At 41.1% G+C, this 27,704-nt stretch overlaps 1 protein-coding gene across 1 annotated transcript in view; it reads left to right on the top strand.

Annotated features, from left to right (window-relative positions):
* Positions 1 to 1,765: 1,765 nt before the first annotated feature.
* Positions 1,766 to 27,704, top strand: part of cac (cacophony) — a 778,098-nt gene continuing 752,159 nt past the window's right edge. The window contains 4 exon segments of the mRNA XM_068225468.1: positions 1,766 to 1,902; positions 1,955 to 2,113; positions 16,560 to 16,745; positions 20,673 to 20,778. Coding sequence (XP_068081569.1) covers positions 1,766 to 1,902; positions 1,955 to 2,113; positions 16,560 to 16,745; positions 20,673 to 20,778 — 588 coding nt within the window.

Here is a 27,704-nt window from a genome sequence, read left to right on the forward strand (position 1 = left end):
TCATCTACTAGTTAAATGCGCTAAGTGTGCAGAAAATCCCCCTGCGGGGGCTGAATGTTGTGAAATCCACAAACAACAGAAGGAAATTAAACGCATTATGAGTGTTGAAAACAAATCATATTTCGAAGTAAAAAACTCTTTTGCCCCATTAGCGTCCATATCTAACCCCCTTACGATGCCACAACATTTCCCTCCTTTACCCACTAGATCTTCCCGATCGGAAGAAACTCTCCCTCGAAAGCGTAAATTTACTATGGTAGTTCGGAACTCTCCCCGCCCACCTGTCACACCAGGTTATGACAGGGCATCATATCTGAATTTGATAAGTAATCCGAAATCGGTTCCAGAACATTCTGGCACTCCAATGGTGCGTTTGATACCTGCTACTCCTACCGAGACTGCATCTACATCACGGAAGTCAAGTCCTCAAGGGCAACCTACGGATCCCCACGCACCAATACCGGCATCTCCCTCTGTCATGGCTTTACATTGTAAATCAAACGTTCTTTCTAATGAACGCCTTTAAAAAATTTGCAGATTTAATAGAAGAACTGGGACCGAACGACCCATGGAAACATATGTTAAAATCATTACATGATGAGATCCTTCTGTCCGCCTGCTCATCTCTATCGCCTGCCTCTTCTCGAAAGTAACTTCTGCCCATGCGGTCGGGCAGTAGGTACTGTACATCACTTCTTTTTTTCAGTGTCAGACAAATGCACATCAACGTCGCGAATTCATAGCTAAGCTTCTTCATGCGGGTTACCAACTGCCGTTAAATGTTTCGTGTTTAGTGCTCCAACCGACTTTTCGCGTTGTAGCCTTCATACTCAATTTTTTAGTTACCTGTAACGTCCAATTGTAACCTTTTCCTTCCCTATAGGTACGAACTTTCGCATCCCACCCCTATTTGTGGTCCGGTCTAGTTCGTTTGTAGTAAGACGTCGTGGCAGACCACACAGACGTGAAGCATTAGAACCCTGTGTCCCAGTGTTTTTGTGTTATGCCTTGATAGTTTAGCCTCCATATTATTGGTATTTTCCTCAGTTTCATTATTTCCGGCTGTAATTAGCTTCATTACATAGCTAACCCTACTATCTCGTAGTGTACTAATTTCTTCTAATGTTGGTACCTCTCCCAGACATTACTTATCCCGCAAACCAGTGACTGGACGTAGCGTCTTACGACGATGTCCAAAAACTAACCAAGAAGAAGAAGATGCTCAACTCTGTTCTTGTGACCTTCGTAGTGTGGACGGCCACTCTAGCGTGAAGATTAGTATACCTTGTGTCCCTGTGCTTTTCCTATATCTCCTAGTCTTGTATACGTATTTCCTCACTCTCAATTGTCTAGGTGATACGTCTTTTCCTGAACTACTTCAAGTGCTTTGAACCCATTTTGTGAGTCTGCTGCATGGTCTACTTCCCTCAATCTTCAAGTACTTCGTACTCAGAAAACATTGTCAACTGCATTGGTGTACTACTTTATTGAAATTGTGTGCGTGTGTAGAACTAGTACAAATATAATACAGTATTGTGTCTGGGTGAAATAACGAGCCCAAATCAACTTCACGAACAGAACAGAACAGAACCTTCGTAGTGTGAATAATTGCGTGTGATTTCGCATTATAAGTGTAATATCTCGATAATAAGTGTAGTGGCTGGGTGAAATAATAGAGCCCATAACCTCTCCAACAACAACAACAACAATATACGGAGAGTGGATGTTCTGAAAGTTAATTAATAACATTTATATGTTTTTAAATATGAAAAAGCGTAAAGTAACAGAGTCCGAAATGTCAAGTAATACGTCTACGTCTTCTACTGAACAGATAAATATTCCAGTAGTTGCAGGCGCAGGGACAAGTGATAGTGAAATATTTAGTGGAAATTGTGTGGTTAAGTGCGGTAGCCTAATCGGAGGATGCATAGACGAAGTGAGATTCGAGAAATAGAAAACAAATCGACCGTGGCAGCTATAAGACCAGGATACGCCGGCATGGGCTCCGCGGCTTTGGGCTTAGCCTAAAACTAATAAATAGCCTGCTCGATAGCCACAGGGAGTTGTGCGCCCTGTGCCCGCGTAGGCACTGCAATACATCGTCACATGCAAGGTCTGTCTAGCTCATGAACACCTCAGTTGGCGGTTTTGTTTTTTGAGTGAAGTTGTATTGGTAAAATAAGTCAATTTAGTTATATCACGATGGTGTACTGTTGCATGCGGTTTTGCAAACAAGACTGTAGAAATAAAGTTTCCTGGTACCGGTACAAATTTTCATGAAGTTCCTTGCCAAAAGCCAGCTAAGAAATTATGGATTAAAACAATAAGTAGGCAAAGTATAGTAGCAGTCAAAATAGGTTATGCCTACTTTGTATAATATTGTAAAATCAATTATACCATTAGCACCCAGAAAATATCCCTCTGCTGGTTCTATTCCAAATGATTCCTGTGCTCCTGATGACACCCACCCCCAGCTGGCGTCTGAAGTGGTAGTGATTTAGTAAAGAAAGGTTTTTCTACACAAAGAAAGGTACATGTGTGACACATAAACTCATGGAACTCTACCAAAAAAAGCCCAGGTGGAGTTATATAACTGTTTGGCACTGTAAGTCATCAGTAAGAGATCACCGAGGCTTATCCTGTGCGGAATGGAGAGAGGCCATCAAGATGACAGCGAATGTGTGCGCCGTTCGCTCCGTGCCAGGAAGGTCCCAGGACAACACCCTCTGTCGGTGTTGCCACAGAGAGCACGAAACTCTTGCCCATGTACTGGGAGCCTGCCCTCACGGGGAGGTATTGAGAAATTCCTGCCATCATACAATACGACACATGATTGCAACCTCGCTTAGGGATCACGGTTTCACGGTGCACAAAGAGGTCTCTGGCCTAGCTACCGACGGGAGTAACAGGCGTATTGACATGATAGTCTTTCAACCAGCTAGCATGCAAAGACTAATCTTAGATCCCACAATACGCTTCGAGTCGCACGTTGGCCAGGCCGAAGAGGTGGACGCCGAAAAGAAGTCAGTTTACCAGCCAACTGTAAACTACTGTAAAGATAAATATCACCTAGACAATATTTCCGTCCATGGACTCGTGATCAGAGCTCGAGGCACAATCCCTAAATTTCTTGTACAGCTATGGGATTCTCTCGGTCTCAGCCGGACACGACATCGCTATTGCCGCAATACGAAGTTCAGTGACCATACTCACCATACTCCGCAATCATCTATATAACATCTGAAGAACCGTATTTGCAAATTTATTCCTGAACCTTGTGGTGATTTTTCTACCTGGCACACTAGCAAAGTCAACAGTAACTTAGAAGATAAAATACTGTGTAGTCGACATACTTTGTCCTTGTGGCAACCTCCGCATGGGGGAAGTTGTAATAATAATTGCCTCCTAAGTCTACCATTAAACATGTTAGAAGCTCGTGGTGTAGGTAATGGCGTCAAACATAATAGTAAAGAAACTGCACGAAGAAGCAAATGCACAAAGGGAATGAATACACTTGGCTTGATTATTGTAGATGAGATGACTCCTTGAGAGTGGCTTCCATTTTGTTCTACCCAGAAAATTTTCCTCTAATGAAGTAGAAAGCTTATTCAGTTGCATCTCACAACTTGAAGGTGGCACAAACAAAAAACTGCATGTGTTACACAGGCCCTGTATAAAATTCTGACAACTGGACTTGTTAATGCAGCTCTCATGGGAAATATAGCACCTGAATCTGCTTGTAATGACTAGATGGTAACATCTAACTCAACAAGGAGACATACCAACTCAGCAATTCACATAGATGAGCCAGCAGTAATGAATCAAGAGTAGGCCTAAGCAAGAAATTTTCAAATGCATTTTGAAAGCATCAGAAAGGAAACCGAAGGAGCTCCACGCCTTTCTATGGCAAGTGGTGCAATGGCATATATTGGAGAGTACTTGGTGAGCATTTTTGAAGGCCATATATTATGTCAAGAGTGTGTTGATAAAGTTAGTAGTATTCAGAGAACATCTCCACTAACTTCATTAATAAACATTGACGACAGAGGTGGTCTCTAGTATCCAAAGCCAGGTTTTGTTTTGCTACTGGTGAAACTGGAACAAGTAATGGGCAAAATGATATTGGTAATGCTGGACAATCCAAAAATAGCAAAAACAGTAACCAAAATACTGTTGCCACATGTGGCTAAAAATTCTATTCTACAGTATGCGAAATGTGATCATCCTGAGGAATTGAGCAGAATAATACTGCAGAAGTTCCTGCACTCCTGCATCACTAACTAAACTTGTGGCATAATAGATGAGTATCGCTGAGGCTACTACTTGAGAAGATAAACAAATTAAGGGAAGAAAGTATCAAGGAAAATTGTTAAAGTCATTCATTTTCACTGAAACTCTATGGTGCATTAGTAAAAATATCCAATACAGACCTTGTACACTTGTGAATGCCACATATTACTTTCGACAGTTACGGTATGTCTGCCATGTAATAAAGAAAATCTGCAATTGAATTTCTAGGAGTAAAAGGTGAACATATATTATTTTGTACTTTACTCTACTCAATAATGTATATTGATGTACAGGAAATATAGTGGATAGGTAAATTTGTGCCAGTTTTAGCTCCCGAAAGCAATGCCAGTGACTGTTAATGTGAGGTCGTATACTAGTGCTGCAGTGATCAAGACGCGCACTGCTAGATGGACACATTATGAAGCGAATGCCACGAATGAGCAGGCTTTATGTTACTTGTAGACAAAGCAGTGGGCCACAGTCTGTGTAATGTCATGGGTGACGGCAATTGAGAGGTTGAGATTTACATTAATTGCGGATTATTTAAAAGGTGATTGATGACCTGGTAGCTTTTGGTTGTTTGGTACAATGTACACATATAATATAGATCAAGCATAAGAAATGAAGGGGCCACTAGATTGGGTAAAACTTGAATAACTGGTTTGTAAAAGAGAGGTACAGCGTGGCTAACACGATGTAATAAGACTGTGACCCTGGCTAGTGGCTAGAACATTACAAGAATATGAGATACGTCCAACTAGTGACCAAACCATTGGTCTGGATATTGGTTAGGTCCAGCTTGTGACAAGACCATTGGACTGAATTAGTTACGCCTGGCTATTGACATGATCATTGGGCTGGAGACATAATCTTCCAGGTTAGGATTGCAAAGTGGCCAACACACCTCTGGGATCCCCTGGGATAGTATTGGCTAGCAACAATACCATTGTAATCTACCGAAAATCACTGATAGTCACAGGTTAGGTTTAGTCAGTTGCAACAGAATTTATAATTAACTGACTGTTGTCATTGAAACTACTGTTGGTGACAATGTTTGAATGCAATAAATGTAAAAATTGAATCAATTATTGGTCTATCAATGTTTCGTCCAGTAGAGATGCTGGGAACTGACAAACCAACACCGTAAACATACATAGTTTACAGCAATCAGTAAAACAGTGTATTAATTTATGGTACTCATTGTTCTTTAAAGAAAAGAAATATCCAGTCAACTAAGTTATAGTTGCAGTGAATTTTATTTTTCACTGCCATTGTGCAAAACAGGAACTTACCATTTTTGACTAGCACTTTATCCTGTCACATACACACAGGCAGAATGTTAATCATTGACTCATGAACGGTGATGGATGGGATGTCCAAACTCACCAATCTATGTTTCGGTTTATTTCTATTAAAAAATAATTGAATTTGTCCTCTACTGTTATTTTGCAATTTTTTGTTGAATATATATATGTGGCTGAAATGAAGGTGGATAAGCTACATGCTCTTTTGTTATTAGAGGAATGTGTCGTGGTAATGAAACTCGTGATTTTAGTTCACATACCTTTCATCATTTCTCAAAGTTCTATTGATAGCAATTCAGCCACAGTGACATCATTCATGGTAAATACAAATTACATCGCAGTGTCATCTGTTGTAATGGTACTGTACTATGTATCCGTATAGCCAATATACATTACCTTTAAATCTTAACCTGTCAAGCGACATGTTAGCCGAGTAGAAAAACTAATAGACTACGGACTTTGAGATTGGTGGTTCAAATCCACCCGTCGCCATGAATTTATAACAGGCAAGTTAAATTCATAAATGTAAGATAGAATTAGATGATACAGGTGGAGTGAGGCAGCAGGAGAAGTAGAATGAAGAGGAAAAGGAAAGTAAATGGTAAAACTATTCATTACTTTTAGTCTCTCCCCTCCTGAAACCCCTACTACCCAGGCAGATCTCACAAGTATGACATCATGTACGTGCCAGCACATTCTGACTGTATTCCTAACATTAAAATGTGCCTTGAGACAGCTTTTAACAGAGGCTGAGGAAGCTCCTGAGTTCCTGCTAGTCCTTTGACACCGGCCAGTCCCTAACGGCTCCCAACTTCTCTGGATCTATCACAACTCCTTCCGAAGGCACGAAGTGACCCAGGTAATGCACCTCTTCCTGGAACAGCTTGTACCTTCTGGGATCCAGCTTAAGGTGAGCCCCTTGAAGTCCCTGTAACACTCTTCATTGGTTTTTGATATGTTCCATGAATGTGCAGAAACAAGGCAGGCATCTTGAGTTAGCTCTCTTAGTACAGACTCCATCAGTCGTTTGGAGGTCGCCAGTAGGTTGCAGAGACCGAAGGGTATCATGTGAACTGGTACAGCACTTAGCCGGTAGAGAATGCAGTCTTCTCCTTGTCTTCCGGATGGAATGCCATTTGCCAATATCCAGGCTTGAGTTCCAAGGTAGAAAATCACTGGACTCCAGACAATATGTCCAGGGTGTCGTCTAACTGGGGTAAAGGAAAGCAGTCTTTCTTCAGGACATTGTTCAGCATGTGGTAATCAATGCAGAAATAGAGCTCACCGTTCTTCTTCACAAGGACCACTGGTGTTGACTATGGGCTGTTCGACTCGTTGATGACTCCCCGCTGCTTCTTGTCACCCATCGTCCTGTTGACTTCTACCTTCTTCACCATGAGTAACCTGCAGAGTGGTTAGCGGAGTAGGGTGGTGTTGCCAGTTTTTCCAGGTGCATCAGGGCATCAGAAATAATCTTCCAGAGCTTGTCTGAGCTTTCATCTGCTACCAGGACTGGTGCATCTTCATCATCCACTGGCATAACGCATGTGACTGGTTTACATGTCCCAGACTTGGTTCCACTGAGTATCCTCTGATCCCGCAGCGTTGAATTCATTATTCGTACTGGCACACATCTTCGTGGTGGGATGAAAGACATGGTCAGATAAAGTCCTTGTTCAGTGGTCATCGATCCGGGTTCCACGAGAATGTTGTCTCCTTGTGTGGATCCTTTCAGCCATGCCACTGCCATCCCCATTCTGTTGGCAGGTATCACATCTTCACTGGGAAGTATTAGTTTTGCTACTTTGGGTTTCATTCCCGTGTGTTGGAGTGTTATCTCTTGCCTACCAAGCCACATCACATCATCCCACATCAACAGTTGCCTTGTACTCCTGCATTGGCTCTAGTCCCGGAATGACCTTATCCATGATGAGAGCGACAAAAGACCATTTTTGTAGACCTTGTTGACGTAGCACCCAGGTTGTGTAGCACCTCTTTCAGGAGAGGATTGGTGTCCCCCGAAACTGATTGCAATACATAGGGGCAGTTGTACTCCCTCTCCTGACTGTTCCTCAGTGATATCTGGCCTGGCAGTGGTTAATGCTGCCCGTGTGTCTATCGTGACCTGGCACAGCCTGTCCTGGAGCCTCTCATCAGCGATCAAGCTGTCATCACTCCGCTCAGTTACCATGTTTAATGTGAAGTGAGGGGATGGTAGGGATGGCGCCAACAAGCTCCTCTCCTTGTCGGCCTTTACTTATTTCCTTGATCAAGGGTCTCCCCCACATGGCAGTTCCTTTGCAGATGGCCGCACTTGCCAAAGTTCCAGCGGATGATCTCATAGGGGCCTTGGCATCTCTGTGGTGGCGTGTATTGCTCTCCTGTTACTAGGCAAGTCTCTGGTTTGTCCTCGCTCTTCATGGCTGTTATCCCAAAGTGGTGGTACCATGGTTCCCTTCACTGCCTCTGTCCTCCTGAGGCTATGCTTCCCACTAACCATCAGTCCTTGATGAGTCTCTGTGGCATGGAGCCCATAAATGAAAGTATATATACTAGCTGCTCTACCTCAGTGGTGAATTCCTGTGTCATCTCATTGGTGCCCGGGGTACTCTTCCTTAGTTGGACTCTGCAAGTGGCTGCCAGCTAGTGGTCACTGTATCATCCAGCAAGCACTCTCACAATCACCTCATAGGTGGCACCAGGTTGAAGGCTGTGTAATACCTCCACTGCTTGTTCATGTAGCTCGGCGATCAAATATACGGCCCTCCAATGCCCAACCGTTGTGCCCATAGAAAGTCGTGAACTGTGTCTGAAATGTCCTCTAGGAAGTGGTCCCGTTTCAATATGGGGTTTCACATTTGTGACATTGAAGCTACCTTTGTTGTTGGTGGGTTTAATGCAAGTCTCCATAGCTATCATTCTTATTGGCAGGGCATTCATTTCCTTCTTCAAGTCTCAAACTCTTGACTGCACAACCTACAGTATTCTTTTAAACTGCTTTTTAACCAGTTTATTAAAATCCTGCATAATGTCACTCTTGGTTTTAAGAGAGCACTTGTTCTGTTCTAACTTAAACTATCCATCTTTCACTTCACTTAATTCTTATTGTAGCTTGTACTTAATTTCTTCCTGGCTCAATTTTTGTTTTTTTTTGTTTTGATATTTGGTTTACGTCGCACCGACACAGATATGTCTTATGGGGACGATGGGATAGGCAAGGCCTAGGAGGTGGAAGGAAGCAGCTGTGGCCTTAATTAAGATACAGCCCCAGCATTTGCCTGGTGTGAAAATGGGAAAACCACGGAAAACCATATTCAGGGCTGCCGACAGTGGGGCTCGAACCCACTATCTCCCGATTACTGGATACTGGCCGCACTTAACCGACTGCAGCTATCGAGCTCGGTAACTGAATTTTAATTTGTGCTTAAGTTAATTTTCAGTTTCTTTAATTATTTGGTCCTGATTAGATGCAAGTTCAGTTTTAAGTTGGTCTTGGTTAGATTTAAGATTAATTAACTGTGAACTGCCCGAAAGTCCAAGTGACTCTTGCAGAAGTGTGTGTAGTGTGATTGAACCGTGAAAACAGAGAGCGTGAACTAGTGTAATTGTGTGCCTGTATAATTCTACAGTAATTGGTATTGGTATTTGGCATCCATTTTATTAACTCACTAGAAATTTCTATGGACAACAATGTACACTACCAGTTTACCTCACTTCGGACACAGTTGCAACATGTAGGTGGGCGGATAAATGAACACACAACTGGTAGAACATAGTCTAAGTTTTATTAACTAACACTAATTACTGTAGAATTATACAGGCACACAATTACACTAGTTCACACTCTCTGTTTTCATGGTTCAATCACACTACACACACTTCTGCAACAGTTACTTGGACTTTCGGGCAGTTCACAGTTAAACTCACTGTACAGCATAGCGGCCACATAGTTCACAGTTTGTCCACATGCAGCACAGTCCTACCAGTCTCTGCATGGTAGACAATTTGCTCACTCACTGCGGTCTACATTTAAGGTCCCTTGTCACTCAGCTGCGCTGTTCCATCAGTTCACAAGCAACACTAAAAGCACTCAGTTCACTGACTGATTCTGTTCTCCACAGCAGCATTATACTGAACTGTCTCGACCACTGGCAGAACTGAGCCCAAACTGAACCGTCTTGAGCTCATCCGTCCTGCCTTAAATAGGGAAGCCAGCCCCTCCAGATACTTTGGTTTTCACACCAGGCAAATGCTGGAGCAGTACCTTAATTAAGGCCATGGCCACTTCCGTTCCACTCCTAGCACATTCCTATCCTATTGTTGCCATAAGATTTATCTGTGTCAGTACAACATAAAGAACTTTGTAAAAATAAATTTAAAAGATTCTTTGGATGAGAAGAAACCCTTGGATTCCTCTGGAAATCAAATGCTCTGGTTACACCTTTGAGTCATTTCTGGTGCCATCAGGGAAGCCTGAAAGGAGGTCGCGGAGTAGTGGCAAAGGGGACTGGACTTGCAAGCATTGCTCATTCCAATTGGTTGCTACAAAGGCGAGAGGACAATGCCCAAAATCCATGATCTCACTTGCGGCTTGAGCCAGGTTAACTTGCTCCCAAGGCCCTGTAACAAAATGACAGACACTGTTGCAATATATTTAATATACAGTATTATTAAACCAACATAGAAAAGAATGCTCACCGAGTGAGCTGGTCATGCAGTTAGGGGTGCGCAGCTGTGAGCTTGCTTTCAGGAGATAGTGGTTTGAATGCTACTATTGGCAACCCTGAAGATGGTTTTCCATGGGTTCCCATTTTCTTACAGGCAAATAATGGGGCTGTACCTTAGTTAAGGCCATAGTCACTTTCTTCCCACTCCTAGCCCTTCCCTTTCACCATAAGACCTATCTGTGTTGGTGCAGCTGTCTTCTATGACAAGGGTATTGGAAAGTTGATACCATGCTATAATAAATGTCCATGTCAGAGCGGCGGCTATGTAGAGAAGTAGGTAGACAATGTAGCTAAATGTTGAAAATAACAAATTTTTTATTTCCACTATGGTTTTAATTTTGCGACCAATCAGACCTTGAAAAAAAGAATAGCCTTTGTAAGTCTTACTATACTCAACAATAGATTTTTTCCCTCTTAGTACACATAGTTATATGGTATCCATCACAAAATTGATTACACGGTACACACATGCAGTTTTCATTTGGTTTGTGGAATTTCTCATTCTGGCAAATTTTATGGTGAAATCTATAGATTGCAAGTTTGGTGAGCACATTTCTAATTTTCCTTCACCCATTTCCCGTCTAGCATAGTGCCTGTTGTGTAGTAAGTCTAGGTGTACTTCTTGATGTTTCTTCTCCCAAGTCTCAGTAAGTGTCCTCACCGGTTTGCTGGATGGCAAGGATAACTTACCAGCATAGATAGGCTTTATGGCAATGAAGGGGGTAGGTGTGGGAAGGAAGTGACCGTGGCCTTAATTAAGGTAGAGCTCCAGCATTTGCTTGGTGTAAAAGTAGGAAGCCACGGAAAACTATCGTCAGGGCTGATGACAGTGGGGTTCATACCTACTCTATCCCAAATGCAGGGATAACTTAAGTCGTAGGCCCTCTATATAGAACGTCTCTTTTGCTAATTCTTTGATAAATATACACTGACTGGCAGAGCAAATGCAACACCAAGAAGGAGTGGTTCGAAAGAGATGAAAGTTGGGGAAAAAACAGAGACGGCACGGACGAATAATTGATGTTTATTTCAAACCGATATGCAGGTTACACAATGCGCACGGCATCAACTCAGTAGGATGTAGGACCACCGCGAGTGGCGATGCACGCAGCAACACGTCGAGGTACAGAGTCAATAAGAGTGCGGATGGTGTCCTGAGGGATGGTTCTCCATTCTCTGTCAACCATTTGCCACAGTTGGTCGTCCGTACGAGGCTGGGGCAGAGTTTGCAAACGGTGTCCAATGAGATCCCACACGTGTTCGATTGGTGAGAGATCCGGAGAGTACGCTGGCCACGGAAGCATCTGTACACCTCGTAGAGCCTGTTGGGAGATGCGAGCAGTGTGTGGGCAGGCATTATCCTGCTGAAACAGAGCATTGGGCAGCCCCTGAAGGTACGGGAGTGCCACTGGCCACAGCACATGCTGCACGTAGCGGTGGGCATTTAACGTGCCTTGAATACGCACTAGAGGTGACGTGGAATCATACGCAATAGCGCCCCAAACCATGATGCCGCGTTGTCTAGCGGTAGGGCGCTCCACAGTTACTGCCGGATTTGACCTTTCTCCACGCCGACGCCACACTCGTCTGCGGCGACTATCACTGACAGAACAGAAGCGTGACTCATCGGAGAACACGACGTTCCGCCATTCCCTCATCCAAGTCGCTCTAGCCCGGCACCATGCCAGGCGTGCACGTCTATGCTGTGGAGTCAATGGTAGTCTTCTGAGCGGACGCCGGGAGTGCAGGCCTCCTTCAACCAATCGACGGGAAATTGTTCTGGTCGATATTGGAACAGCCAGGGTGTCTTGCACATGCTGAAGAATGGCGGTTGACGTGGCGTGCGGGGCTGCCACCGCTTGGCGGCGGATGCGCCGATCCTCGCGTGCTGACTTCACTCGGGCTGCGCCTGGACCCCTCGCACGTGCCACATGTCCCTGCGCCAACCATCTTCGCCACAGGCGCTGCACCGTGGACACATCCCTATGGGTATCGGCTGCGATTTGACGAATCAACCAACCTGCCCTTCTCAGCCCGATCACCATACCCCTCGTAAAGTCGTCTGTCTGCTGGAAATGCCTCCGTTGACGGCGGCCTGGCATTCTTAGCTATACACGTGTCCTGTGGCACACGACAACATGTTCTACAATGACTGTCGGCTGAGAAATCACGGTACGAAGTGGGCCATTCGCCAACGCCATGTCCCATTTATCGTTCGCTACGTGCGCAGCACAGAGGCGCATTTCACATCATGAGCATACCTCAGTGACGTCAGTCTACCCTGTAATTGGCATAAAGTTCTGACCACTCCTTCTTGGTGTTGCATTTGCTCTGTCAGTCAGTGTAGATGGGGCTACTCCTAGTGCTCTTTTTAAGTATTGGGCTTTCTCTCGTAAAGAAAATATGTAAGTTAGGCCTACATTAATACATGTTGTCAAACATTATGTCTCAAGTCCCTAAAATGACCTGTTTCTGGTTGTGATCATTTATCTGACTAATATATACCATACCTTCAAAAGTATGTCAAGAGTGAGCCGCTATTTTGCTATCTTAAATTTTATCCCATTTTGTGTTACGTTTTTTGGTAGTACATGTTGCTTAGACAACTGTTAAAATATTTTCCTAAATAGGGAGGAGGAAGTGAAGGTGTATGCATATTTAAATATTGATATAAGGCTGTAATATAAGTGTGTGTGAATATATCATAAAAGACACTTTTACCACTTTTTGTATACCTATGTATAAAATCTGCTGTTTCTAATGTGTGGAGGTGGGGGGGAACTCTATTTAGAGGAGAGAAAAATGTGTTATTTGACTGTAGCCTATTTGTCTTTACGTATAGTAGAAATTAATGAGACCGCCTCTGTGGTGTAGTGGTTAGTGTGATTAGCTGCCATCCTCGGAGGTCCGGGTTCAATTCCCGGCTCTGCCACGAAATTTGAAAAGTGGTACGAGGGCTGGAACGGGGTCCACCCAGCCTCGGGAGGTCAGTTGAGTAGAGGTGGGTTCGATTCCCACCTCAGCCATCCTGGAAGTGGTTTTCTGTGGTTTCCCACTTCTCCAGGCAAATGTTGGGATGGTAACTAAATTAAGGCCACAGCCGCTTCCTTCCCTCATCCTTGTCTATCTCTTCCAATCTTCCCATCCCCCCACAAGGCCCCTGTTCAGCATAGTAGGTGAGGACGCCTGGGCAAGGTACTGGCCATCCTCCCCAGTTGTACCCCTGACTCAGAGTTTGAAGCTCCAGGACACTGCCCTTGAGGTGGTAGAGGTTGGATCCTTCACTGAGTCCGAGGGAAAAACCAACCCTGGAGGGTAAACAGATAAAGAAAGAAGAAGAAATGAATGATGTTTTGGAAGAACTAAATGAATTAAAGAGTACTTTGTATGATAAAATAATAGCCCATTATATGGTCCTGTGTATCAGGCCATTGCTTAAATTCAAAGAATTCAATACAGATAGATATAATCTAATCCACAATCCAGACATACTTTGCATCAGAGTAAACTGCAGTGGGATTAATTAAGAGCTAAAGAAAAATAGTGTAAAATGTTAACTGACATTTTAATTAATTTAGTAGTACAAAGAGGGAGGAATTTTTCAGATGTAGGTGATTGTTGAAGCTAATTTGGTTGGCTCTTTTTGTAACGTAATTTCTATGCCTCCGTATGTGTAATGATTTGCTTCTATTTTCAGCGTGTAAAATTTTAAGATCTGTGTTGTCTGAGAAATGGTGAAAGCTATCATATATGTGTTCTCTGAAGGCTGAATGCCAATTGCATCTAACTGCATTTTTGTGTTCTTTGTACCTGGTGTGGAAATTACATTTTGTTTGACCGATTCATGTGGCATTACAGTTTTGACGTTTAAGTTCATGAACGCCTGATTTGGAGAAAATATCTTTTGTTTAAACTGGACTGGCTAATGTGTGTTTGTAGCTCATTGCTTGTTCTAAATGCTATTTTTAGACTTTGCTGTTTTTGGTGTGTTTTTCTTTGTTTCCGTAATAATCGAACTACTCTGTCAGGTGGGTGATTGTTTTCTTTTCTGATTTTGTTTTTATCTGAATTTCTTTTTTGAAATCTGTTGTGCTCATTGGTATGGATATAGCTCTGTGTATCATCATCATCATCATCATCATCATCATCTCTTTGCTCCAGCAAGCGGGTGCAGTTGTGCACGAGCCTCCTCCAGTTTATCCTATCCATCCACAGATGCTGCTTATATATGCGATGCCAGTTCACATCTCTAATTTCAAGGTCCTTCAATAACTGTTTTTCCCAAACATCACGAGGTCTTCCCCTTGGTCTCTTCCCAGGAACATTGTGGTCAAAGTATGTTCGAGGAGTCCTGTGAGGGTCCATTCTTTTCATGTGACCATACCATTGCAGTCTCTTCACTTCTAAAGTCTCCAGCAAGCTTCTTTCCAATCCAAGCTGTTGCTGGATATCCACATTCCTTATTTTATCCATTTTTGTAGACAAGAACGGAGGAACTTCATTTCTGTTGCCTGAAGACGACTCTTTATTGGTCCAGTAAGTGTTGCTGCTTCCAGGCCATACATGAATGTAGGTACTAGATATATTTTGTACAAGCTGATCTTGGAAACTAACGGAAATGTTTCATCCCAAAGTATTTGACGTACAGCGTGATAGAATTTGGAAGCTTTCTGTGTTCTGTTGCTAATCTCTTGATGCATGGTATTGTTTGATGACAGAACACTACCTAAATACTGGAAGTTGTCTACAATATCCATCTCCTCATCTCCAATTCTTAGATGAACAGTTGGAGAGTTTCTACTCATCACCAAGCCAACTGTCTTCATTTTGCTGATTTTGAGACCTAAGGTTGTAAAAGCTTCATGCCAGAGATCTGGTCTAGTTTGTACTTCCGCTTCTGTCTCGTCCCATACCATTACATCATCAGCAAAAACCAGGGCATTAGTTGTTGGATCCTTTCTTTTAGCCGCTTTTAAAACTTCATTCATTATGATTATGAAGAGAAGTGGTGAAAAACAACTTCCTTGCTGGACTCTACTCTTCATTTTGAACCAACCTGACCTTCCATCCTGGACCTGGACACAACACTTGGTTTCATCATATAATCGTTGTACTCGTGCTATGTTATCGGGCACTTTCTTATGTCTCAAACATTCCCATATATGCCTGCGTGGTACATGGTCCTATGTTTTCTCGATGTCCAGAGAAACAGTTATAAGTGTTTCTCCCAATACTTCTCATAGAGCATTCTGGTGGCAAAAATGAAGTCTATAGTTGATCTATGAGGTCTAAATCCATGTTGTTCCTCCTCAAGTGTAGGTTCAACATATTTTCTAATCCTCTTGTCAAGGATGGATTCATAGATTTTGAGGCCATGAGGCTGTGAATCATTTTATTAATTCCTGCTAATTTGTGTGTGTTCTAGTGGTTGGATTTGTCGCCTTCTGTATGTGGAGTCTGAGTGGTTTTCCTGTATATTTTATATGGAAGGTTGTTATTCTGCTGAATATGATGTCTAAAAATTGATCTCCTTGGTAGTTTCTGATTCCATTATGAATTTGATTGTCCTGTGTAAGGAATTTAGTGTGTCTAATATGTTCTGCATGTTTGTGATGTCATTTTTACAGAGACATAATTATGTCATCTTCGTATCTGCTCCAGTGTAAGATCCCTTTAGATAGTTGGTCAGTTAAGAAATTGTTTTCAGTATTATTTAGGAGTATGTTCACTATTATTCCTGATAATGTTGAGCTCATGGTTAACCTCCCTTTTGACAATAGATTTTGTCATTGAATGCAAAACTGTTTTGGTTTAAGGTTGTTATCAGAAGGTTACTTATTTCATTTGTCTCTTTCATTGAAATATTTTTAAGATTGTTTTCTACAATTTTAATTGATTCTTCTGTTGGTATGTTAGTTTACATGTTGTTAGTGTCAAACAATATCATTCCTATTTAGTTCTTTAGTTAGTTGATTACAGTTTTTCTTTTAGCATTTAGTTTAGTAATTTGCTTATATTTTAACTTGTCACTTCTCTAAAATTTGCTATTGGTCTGATGGGGCATGAGTCTTTGTATATTTTGGGAAGGGCTCTTTGTGTGGGAACTTGGGATTTTTGATGTTAAAGTTTTTATTTTTCCTGCTTTGTAAGAATAAGGTCTGTTGCCACTATTTTATTTACAATCCTCGTATTTAGTTAATAAACCATGTATATTTATTTCTATTTTATTTTTGTGCAGGTTGGCAGCAGCGCAGGAGGCGGCAGCACAGCAGCGGTCTGGTCGTGACTGCTCGCCTGCTACTGGCCACAGCATGGGCCCCCATCCCCATCAAGCACCCCCCGGCAGCAAGGGGCCAACCTCACTGTTCATACTCAGTGAGGATAACCCCATCCGGCGGTATACACGCTTCATCATAGAGTGGCCATATCCTTTTTTATCAGTTTATTTATGACATCTTAGCAGTTGGAATTTCTTATTTTTGACAAGTAAAGATGTTAGTACTATCACAGTCATAATTTTAGAACTGATCGTGTCATTTATGTTAAAAGTTATGGATGATGTTTAGAAATGTATAAATGATGTTACAATTTGTTTAGAGCCTTTACAGATCAGTATTCCTTGCTTCCATTTTTGTAAATTTTATACAATGAAGATATCCTATGAATCTTCAGGAGAATATAAAGTCATTAAATATACTCTCCCACTCAATCCAAGATTTACCAAGGACTGATTAATTGACTGACTAAGCAGTCATAGATTTAGTGTGCTTCTGTACCTGTTGACTGAGGTGAATGACAGAGCACCAGACGTTAACAAGCAGTAGTTCCTGGCATGGCTGAGTGCAATTGTATTTTAAACACGTAATACTGTCACTTTCCTGAATCATTCCCAGATATTTGGAACTTTCTGAACTCTGTTTATCTCCTCCAATTTTTATTGCAACATCAGGTCTATACTTTGTCTTCTTTGCAGAGAACTTAATTCCATATAGTGTAACTATTTTGTCTGATATATCAAGCTGTTCTGGTACTTCCTTCTCAAAATTTTGTTAAATCATTCGCAGATTGATGAGCATTAAGACAACAGTTCTTATTCTGAGAATTCTCTCTACCCTGCTCTCACACTATTTACACTTCTCTCTCACATAATCCTAATCCTTCTAATTCTGAATTCCCTACCATACAAATTGGGTATATGGTATGGTTGTGAAGCTGTAAGCTTGGATTTGAGGTTCAGAACCAACTGTCAATGGCCCTGAAGATGATTTTTGTGATTTCTCATTTTCACACTAGGCAAATGCCAGGTGTGTATCCTAATTAAGACCTTGGCCACTACCTGTTGCTGAAAAACCTATATTAGTGCGATGTTAAATTGCAAGTTACTTCCTTTCATCCCTTTCATTTGTAGCACTTCTCAGAATTTCTCTGCTTATAATGCCATAGGCTTTGTTTATATCCAATAAAGCCATATCTACTGGTAAGTTCTTTCCCATATTTGCTATGTTACTCTTGTTTCCTATCAAGAACATGAGATTCCCTGTCATTCTCCCTGGTTAGAAACCTCATTGATCTTCTATGAATCTACTCTCTGCTATTTTCCTTACCTATTTCTCTGGTATTTTAGGAAAGTACTGCTTGAGTGTTATCTCTCTAGTTCTGGCCTTTCCTTGTGTCTCATTTATCTTTCTAAAATCTATATGGTACTATTATTTCCTTCTTCCATTGACGTAGAATTGTCTTTTCTTCCCACACTCCAGTTTTCCATTGATATTTAGTTTTGCTCTCCTGCCACCCAATCTTTTTTTTTTTTTTTAAATCTTTCCTTGGATTCTTCTATTTGCTGAAAGCACTGTTCTTCCTTAACATTTCTTTCTTTTTGTAATTAGAATTTCACCATGGTGTTTCCTTTGCTCTTCTTTCATTACTTCTTCAACTCACAGTTTCAGATGCTTTCACCAAAGTTGTTTTGAATCTTTCCCATTCTTCTTCTACTGTCCTTAGGTCATCTTTTGGTAGAATGTTTTCCTCTTTCTATTTAGTCTCTGCCAGTTGCAGTATGTCCAAATTTCTTCTTTCCATTTGATCCTTAATCTCCTCCAGGTTACAATTTATTGTTCTTACATTCAATGTATCAAATTAAAATCCATCTTATTCTCTTTATTTTTTCTAAGTTACTTATTATTGCATTCAATCTTAAGTTTGGGACTTAATCTCTGTTTTAAAACATGCATTTACAGTAGTTTTTTTAATACTTACTTGCTGGGCCTATACAATACTTTCCAAAAACCCTGTTAATTGTTGCATTTCAGGATCTATACAGAACCTTCCCTGTTACTATAGCTGTCCCAGGTCATAAAATATTCCCATTGTACTTAACTCTATTGGAAGTCCTTATTTTATGCCATTGCCTATCTTCCATGATGTAAATAAGAAGTTTGACTTCACGGAGACTGACAGTTTAAAATACTGTGTTTAGTTATAAATTGTCCTCGTCCATAGTATAACGATTAGTGCTATTAGCTGCCTTCCCCGGGGGCCCTGGTTCGATTCCCGGTACTGCCAGAGATTTAAGAATGATAGGAGGGCTGGTGTATGATGAAAATGGCACATTGGAGGTGAGCCTGGAAAGATATGCACCACCTCAGGATGAGGACACAAGTTTACATTTTTTAGTTATAAATTCATTTTGCATAATAAAATTCACTAACCACGAACCTACTACGCTGGCGTAGCAGGAGGAGAGGTGATACTCCCACGTGGCGCGCCTCCCACGTGGCGCGTCCCAGGTGGCGGATAGGGGGGCGGTCCTAACCGGCTCCCCGGCGGACTTGAGGGAAATAAAATATCTCTCGCGGACCAAACACAATACCCCCCTGTGGGTGGGGGACGCAGATGAAGAATACACTCACAGTATCCCTGCCTGTTGTAAGAGGCGACTAAGAGAGGCGACCAAGGGATGATCCAATTAGAACCATGAAACTACTTGTAATTAGTACCATCACACAGGGAACACCATGGGTTGCATTTACTTGTGCGTAGTACCACTATGTTAGGTACGCAATAGGTTTGTGATTAGTAGTGACAGTGTGAATCGGGAGGAGGGTCCTACAGTACCTGTGTGATTCGTACCCCTATATGAGCGACACCATGGTTCTGCCTTACATATGCTCAGTTCCACTATGTGAGGAATTCCACGGGATAGTCCCTGTGGTTAGTCCACTTATGTGCGGAGCACCATGGGTTTGCGTTGCCTTTATAGGTTTAAGTTGCCTGTAAGTGGTACCGCAGTGTGTGAGACAATATAGGTCTGTGTTACATGTGCGCATTACACTACCTGTGAATAGTACCATAATTTGTGGAATACCACGAGTCTCCGCTACTTTTGATTAGTACCGCAACATTACATATAGCATGGTTCTACTTTCCTAGCGATAAATACCATTATGAGGTGCTGATGACCTGGATTTTGGACCCGTTTTGACAATACGCATAATCGATTCAGCATCGTGCTATAGAAGCAGTCCCTTGGTCAGTAATACTATTGTTTTTTGCCAGCTTCAGTGCATGTGAGGTAATTTCTACTGATCGTTTTACATTCATATCCGTCCATCCATTCATTCTTCGTCCTCATGCTTTGAATTCTGGTCAGTGGAGGATTTTAGAATTTTAAGTTGTCATTTCATTTCATCTCATTTCATACCATTAGGGGACGATGACCTCGATGTTAGGCCCCTTTAAACAACAAACATCAATCAAAATTCACTAATAGACTTCGAGATTGCATATGAAAGTCACTTCTAATTATCAAATAATCCTGTAGCTGGCTATTATATAAGCTCTCAACCACACGTTCACAATCTTTACCAACCATTCCAAAGAGAATAAATTTACTGTATTTCCAAATTTGGTGAGATATTTTACCAAAATTCTACAAATGCTAATTACATTGTTGGAAGAGGAAGTAACACTAAAGTATACTAGAAGAATTATAGCTGATACAGAAATAAAAGACTGTAGTTCAACTATGCATTGATGGTTGTTATATTGTTCTTCCCAAATATATACCAAGTGGTTCAGTTGCATGGTATAGTCTTTTATATTTTTGGAAGTGAACAATATTTTTATTAATGCTCAGAAACCATGGGAGCAGCTTAAGTAAAAGGCAATGAGGAGATTTTTGATATAGTTTGAAATCTACTAAAGCATAGCTTATCAAGAATTTTATGAATATCTAACAGACTTACATTACTGTATTTACATTCTATTTTCACTTATAATGTACTTTTCTTCTTTTGTTACTGATATTGTATATTTATCTTTTAAGAATATTGTTTTCCTTAATTTTTTGCACTCCGTTTGAATATGCGGTTTTGCTCACTATCATTGCCAACTGCGTGGTGTTGGCATTGGAGGAGCATTTACCCTGTAAAGACAAGACCATGTTGGCTCTCAAACTGGTAAGTATTTGACACTTACTATATTATCATATTATCATATACTTCTATTAGATTAAGTTGAGTTTTGTCATTAATACTTTCACGGCCCGTACTTAAAGACATGATACTCTATAGGCTTTTGGGCTTATGCTGTGTCAAGAAAATAAGGTGAAATTCTTAACGTTTCGCAGGGAACTGTGCTCTGCGTCCTCAGAAGAAATCTTGACTGTCCACGAGAAAGGCTTCTTAAACAATGACACTTTAAATTTGGAACGTTATAATAGAAGTGGAAAATGGTACGTTCATTCGCCATCAGATGGCCCCCAGGACGTGGCAACGCTAGTGTTTGAAGCGGAAGCTGACCGAACCATCACAATCAGTCTAAGGGGTTCACATAACGTGTTTGCGTAACACATGACATTGGCAGGTGTATGGCATAGACACAAGCCTGGAATGAAACATTTGGCGACGGGGAACGTACGAATTTGGAAAACACAGAGACGAAATAACAATAGTGAAGGGACCGGGAAGGGAACTATCTACTTAAATTCTTAATGACTGGCAACCAGGTATTACTTAATTGATAGCCAGTGTCCCTGTTGAAATTGTTAGGATTTCTACGTATTTTCACAGCTTCCCGTATAATCCTGGACCTGTAGTGTCTAGTGTGGGTAAGAGCTCGAGCATCTTGGAACATGACATCATGACCCGATGATAGAGCGTGCTCAGCTATGGCTGATTTGTCTGGTTGGTTGAGACAAATATTACGTTCATGCATGACGTCCAGCTATTTCTTGTGGGGTGGGAATTTTTACGAACAGACGGACGGAGTGGCTATGGGAAGTCCACTTTCACCCATAGTGGCTAAGTTCTTTATGGAGCATTTTGAGGAGGAGGCTATTGCTTCGGCGCCCATCAAGCCTATGATATGGTGGAGGTATGTTGATGATGCATTTGTGGTCTGGACAGAAGGTCCTGAGAAACTTCATCTATTCCTAAATCAGCAACATCCGTCAATAAAATTCACTACGGAGATGGAGTCGGATGGATGCCTTCCTTTCTTGGATGTTCTAGTAAGAAAGAAACCGGATGGCTCCCTAGGACATACCGTCTATCGTAAGCCTACCCACACAAATCACTATCTTCATGCAGATTCTCACCACCATCCAGCACAAAAACAAGGCACTCTCACGACACTCGCCAAGAGGGTGAGACGAATCTGTGAGCCATCATATATCCATGTGGAGATGGACACGCTCAAAGTTGCGTTCAGTGGTAATGGTTACAGCAATTTGCAGATTCATAGAGCCCTACATCCCAGAGAAACGACCAAGCAAAGCTCACAGAAGGAAGAAGTGAAGGGAACTGCCTACTTGCCTTACATTCACAACACAACAGATCGAATTGCCAAGGTCCTCCGCAAACACAATATAAAAACCGTGTTTAGCATTGCCACTAAAATTGCTCACAGTCTGAGTAAAACCAAGAACAAATTTTCCCCACTTTTACATCCTGGGGTATATGAAATTCCCTGTACTTGCGATAAGGTATACATCGGCCAAACATGCCGGTCCATTGGTACCCGTATCAAAGAACATGAACATAATATTCGTCTCAACCAACCAGACAAATCGGCCATAGCTGAGCACGCTCTATCGTTGGGTCATGATGTTATGTTCCAAGATGCTCAAGCTCTTACCCACATTAGACACTACAGGTCCAGGATTATACGGAAAGTTGTGGAAATAAGTAAAAATCCTAACAATTTCAACAGGGACACCGACTATCAATTAAGTAATAACTGGTTACAAGTAACTAATCTCATTTTGTTCCGTATTGAAGATACGATAAGTAAACTCTTTCAAGATTAAAAATATTGTGTCCACCTATTCAATACAAATATATATTTTTGGTGGTTAAATTCTACATGAATTAAACACACCAGTTAGGGACATGTTTCGCCCTAGTTATGGGCATCTTCAGCCTATATTAAACTTAAGGTCAAGGATTAAAACTATAACATTGGAACTTATAGTCAAAAAATGAATGAAAACCTACAACCTGTTTTCCAGTCATTGACCGGGTCAGGGATGTAATGAATAAAGGAGATATAGGCTGTTAGTACGATGGGGTCGCCACTCCCAAAGTGATTTATTAATGACTGATAGATGCTATGAAATGAGAATGGAGAGTGTTGCTGGAATGAAAGATGACAGGGAAAACCGGAGTACCCGGAGAAAAACCTGTCCAGCTTCCGCTTTGTCCAGCACAAATCTCGCATGGAGTGACCGGGATTTGAACCACGGTATCCAGCGGTGAGAGGCCGACGCGCTGCCGTCTGAGCCACGGAGGCTGGAACTTATAGTAAACTAACTTAATCTAAATACAATTGTCTTATGCTATTTACATAGTTTACAATAGTTTACAATATGTGCATTAACTTTGCCAGAATATATGAACAATGAATTAACTTATTTTATTATCACTAGACTACCAATTGTGGATTGGATTGATCAAGGTGTGAATTGGGGTTTCTCAAATTGTATTGACTAGAATTTATCACTGCGTGAGTTGGGGTTTCTTCAACTGTTCGTAAGATTGACCTTAAGTTTAATATAGGCTGAAGATGCCCATAACTAGGGCGAAACATGTCCCTAACTGGTGTGTTTAATTCATGTAGAATTTAACCACTAAAAATATATATTTGTATTGAATAGGTGGACACGATATTTTTAATCTTGAAAGAGTTTACTTAATAACTGGTTGCCAGCCATTAAGAATTTAAGTAGGTAGTTCCCTTCCTGGTCCCTTCACTATTGTTATTTCGTCTCTGTGTTTTCCAAATTCGTACGTTCCTCGTCGCCAGATGTTTCATTCCAGGCTCGTGTCTATGCCATACACCTGCCAATGTCATGTGTTACGCAAACACGTTACGTGAACCGCTTAGACAGATTGTGATGGTTTGTTCAGCTTCCGCTTTGAACGCTAGCGTTACCACATCCTGGGGGCCATGTGGTGGGAAATGAACATACCATTTTCCACTTGTATTATAAGGCTTCAAATTTAAAGTGTCATTGTTTAAGAAGCCTTTCTCGTGGACAGTCAAGATTTCTTCTGAGGACGCAGAGCACAGTTCCCTGCGAAACGTTAAGAATTTCACCTTATTTTCTTGACACGGCATAAGCCCAAAAGCCTATACAGTATCATGTCTTTAAGTTGAGTTTTGTTGGGTTGAGGTGAATGGAGTAATTCGGACTATTAAATCATGAACTGTACAGGAAAGCTGAGATAAGAGTGAAGAATGCTGTGTGTAGTAAAACTTCATTTATACAAACTTGTTTAAGAACACTCAATTTATATGAACAAAATGTTGGTCCTAGTAGAGATAGTACTGTTTCTTACAGGACATATTATCGGTTAACACAAATTTATGTTAGAACATATTACAAACTGTTTCTTAGCCCTTCATTTCATTAGATCTCATGTAACCCAAAACCCCGACAGTTTCGCCTCAACAGTGAGGCTTTTTCAGATAGGAACTGTTTGAGTAATGCCTCGATAAAGAGCTTCCGTCACACACAGCCTTCACAGTCCACCTTCAGTCAGCCATAAACATCAGTACATGCTTGAGCTAACCATTCTTGAGCAGGCAGGGACGGCGTTCTACTGCTCATTTTTCCACCTATGAAATCAGATATTCTGCCTACCGTATTATCAAGAATTATTAACATCACGCCAACAAGATGAACTCTATTTTATTTTACTGGAACCATCACTTCTGTTAAACATACATTTAATATTTTTATCTTCATTCTACTAGAACTGAACATTGTGCTCCATATCACCAAGTTTCAGTCGACGCATTCGGCAAACTGTATTTCAACACATCATCACATCAAGAAGGACTTTATTACCAATTTTACTGAACTATCTCATGTGTTCAATATCTTTTTTAACAGTAACAAATATTGTGCTCAGAACATTCCAACATAATCTTTCAACATTTTAACTGACTCATTCGGTATTCTGAATTATTTTAATGTATTTTTGTCCTTGTCCTTTATTCTTAATCTTAAAACTTTTCGGCTGATTATGTCTACAGGATAGATGAAACATGTTCCGTTATTTTTAAATGTTATTTAAATAAATGTAAAAAAATGTAGTCTTGTAAAGGTGGAAAATTTGTCCATACCTTTATGATTAAGTAATATTTTAACACCCTTTTTTATATTTGAGTGTTAACAATGTTTTACTGTATAGTTTTGCTTTTATTAATCTTCTGTGTGCCCCAATGATCAGAATCATTATATTAGTTTCCTGTTGTAATGCCATCCTCCAATACAGTAGAAGTCCGTTATAGCAAGAATTCATAACGACAAGAAATGTATTCACTATAGCGGATTGTCGTTATATCCGATTTTTTGTTAAAGTTGGGAGAGACCCCATACACATTAAAATCGGTATGAAACGGCAATCGGTTTGTTCAAAACTTTCGTTTTCACGGATAATATCCACACTACGGCTTACTCGTTTGTTATTTTTTCTTAATCTGACACTACGTGACGGTTTGAGTTTAATTTCATTCAGAAAAAATTACAGTATCACTCCAGACACCTTTGTGGCAAACGTTTCAGTTTTCTTCTCAAACAGCGTCACCTGACCTAACTGTATATGTATCATGAAAACATACTTCAAGCGCACGTAGAGAAATGATGACCTGCTCGCTACAAATTTACATGGGAATAGTTTTTCTGAAATTTAACTAGATGCGAGAAAATATAAACTATCCTCTGAAATTAGTGATATACTCTGCCATATCTTGAGGTGTATCACATTCTTACTTCATTTCAGCGTAGAGTATTAAAATTAAGCAATCTTTTACGTAGCCTTTAATTCTAACGAGTTAACAACTGCTATCAATCACATTATTTACGTATTTGTTACGAAAACATGTTGTCCTCTTTCATATCTAATTTCCTTTACGGAACAGCAGTCGACGGGTATTACTAATCGACTCCTCCGATATCACATTCAAATGTTGGTGAGAAAGCTCACAAGTGCACATAGCGAGAAAGTGATACCGAAGGTTGCATTTTGTGGCAAACGCTTCAGTTTTCTTATTCAAACTAGCGCTGTTAACGGAGCAGTCGGTATGAAACGGCAATCAGGGCTCTGGGCACCTTCAGTCAGTGCCTCCGGAGAACCTTCGATTGAATGACAAGTGCATAATTTGAACTTGGTGTGGGAAAAAGAAATGCGCATGTTTATAGGAAATTTATAACTTATCATTATTATTGCGCAAAACTATGCTCCCCCCGTTAAGTTAATATGGTATTAGAGATACCAAGCTGATAACTACGTAACCCAAACGTCGCGGCCCTTTGCTGGGGGAGCGTATGTCTGGTGGAACCGATTCCATAAACTGTTTGGCTCCTGTCCTCATCGCTATTGGACAGACTTATATTCTCTTGCGTTGGTCCCCACCGTAGGCAGTCCTGAGAATGGTTTTCCGTGGTTTTCCATTCTCCTGCACTAAGATGAATGCCGGAACAGTTCCTAGTTTAGGCAACCGCCACCAGCCCCCTCATCTTCATCAAACATATTTACCGGATAAAATCACTCTGGTCTGAGAGACGGTGTTACCGGCTAGGAAGCCTGCCATCCCCATCAGGAACGGAATGAAAACATGGCTGGTAGTAGTTTAGGGGCGCAGCCAAGTGGGAGTTACTGGGGGTTAGAAACCTGACCCTCCCCCCCCCCCCCATCCCCAATGGAATGTTTGCAAAAAGAAAATAAACAGAAACTGACAATAAAAAATAAACTAAATAAGCATTCAGAGACAAAATTGTAGAATCTATTTTCTAAGAAGCCTCGAAAGTTGGATTTTAGATTGTAAACTGAACATAACCTACCATTTGCTGTAAAACTGTTGACCTTGATCATATTGTTCTTGTTCAGCATTTCAGTGTACCGATAGCCTAAGATTTTGTAGGGTACTGGCACTGCAGTCTGAATATCAGTATAATTCACCTGTAGTCTATCAGTGTCCATATAATGACAAGTCTTGCATGCGTGCACCACACATGCACAAGCACCTTCATTGTGTTCTATCATCATTTTGTAACTATAACCCCATTGGCTGATCCTGGCTACGCTACTGTAGTAGTAGTTATATCCTCTTTTGCTGAATCTTACATTCAACCCATACTCTTGCGAAAAGCTGTAAGTTTCTAGCGCTCATAACGGAGCAGAGGTGCACTTTCACTCGGAGCTTCCGATTCAGTTATGCCACATTTTTCAGCAGAGAACTTACAGACTTGAACACCTCCACCAGCTCGTAACTAATCATAATATATTTCTGGTCACGTCTTTTGCGTTTTTGACATATATCCTGTAAAAGTGAATTATTTCCATAATAATAATAATAATAATAATAATAAACTTGAATGTAATACAGATTGTTGTTAACTTTTCACCTATTAAATTCAACCTTTTTAAATCCATAACTACAGAAGATAGTTATATATTGTACTACTGAAAGGAAGAGAGAAATAGTATAATAATGAAAAACCTAAGCTTGTTCATAGTCATTCGATTGGGTCAGAAATGGAATGAATGAAGCCCCCATCTAGCGGCGAGGATAAGAATTGAGCCGGCTGCCGAAGCCTGTTGCACTCTTCTGGGGCAATGATAAATGACTGACAGATGAAATGAAATGATATTGGAGAATGTTGCTGGAATGAAAGATGACAGGGAATGCCGGAGGAGTTCCCACAGAAAAAACCTGTCTCGCCACCTCTTTTCCCAGCCCAGAACTGACATGAAGTGACCGGGAATTGAACCACGGAACCCAGTGGTGAGAGGCCGGTGTGCTGCTGCCTAAGCCATGGATGCTCCAAATAGTATAATAATAATAATAAATAATAATAATAATAATAATAATAATA

This window comes from Anabrus simplex, chromosome 1, assembly GCF_040414725.1.
Source record: "Anabrus simplex isolate iqAnaSimp1 chromosome 1, ASM4041472v1, whole genome shotgun sequence".
Classification (NCBI taxonomy): Eukaryota; Metazoa; Arthropoda; class Insecta; order Orthoptera; family Tettigoniidae; genus Anabrus; species Anabrus simplex.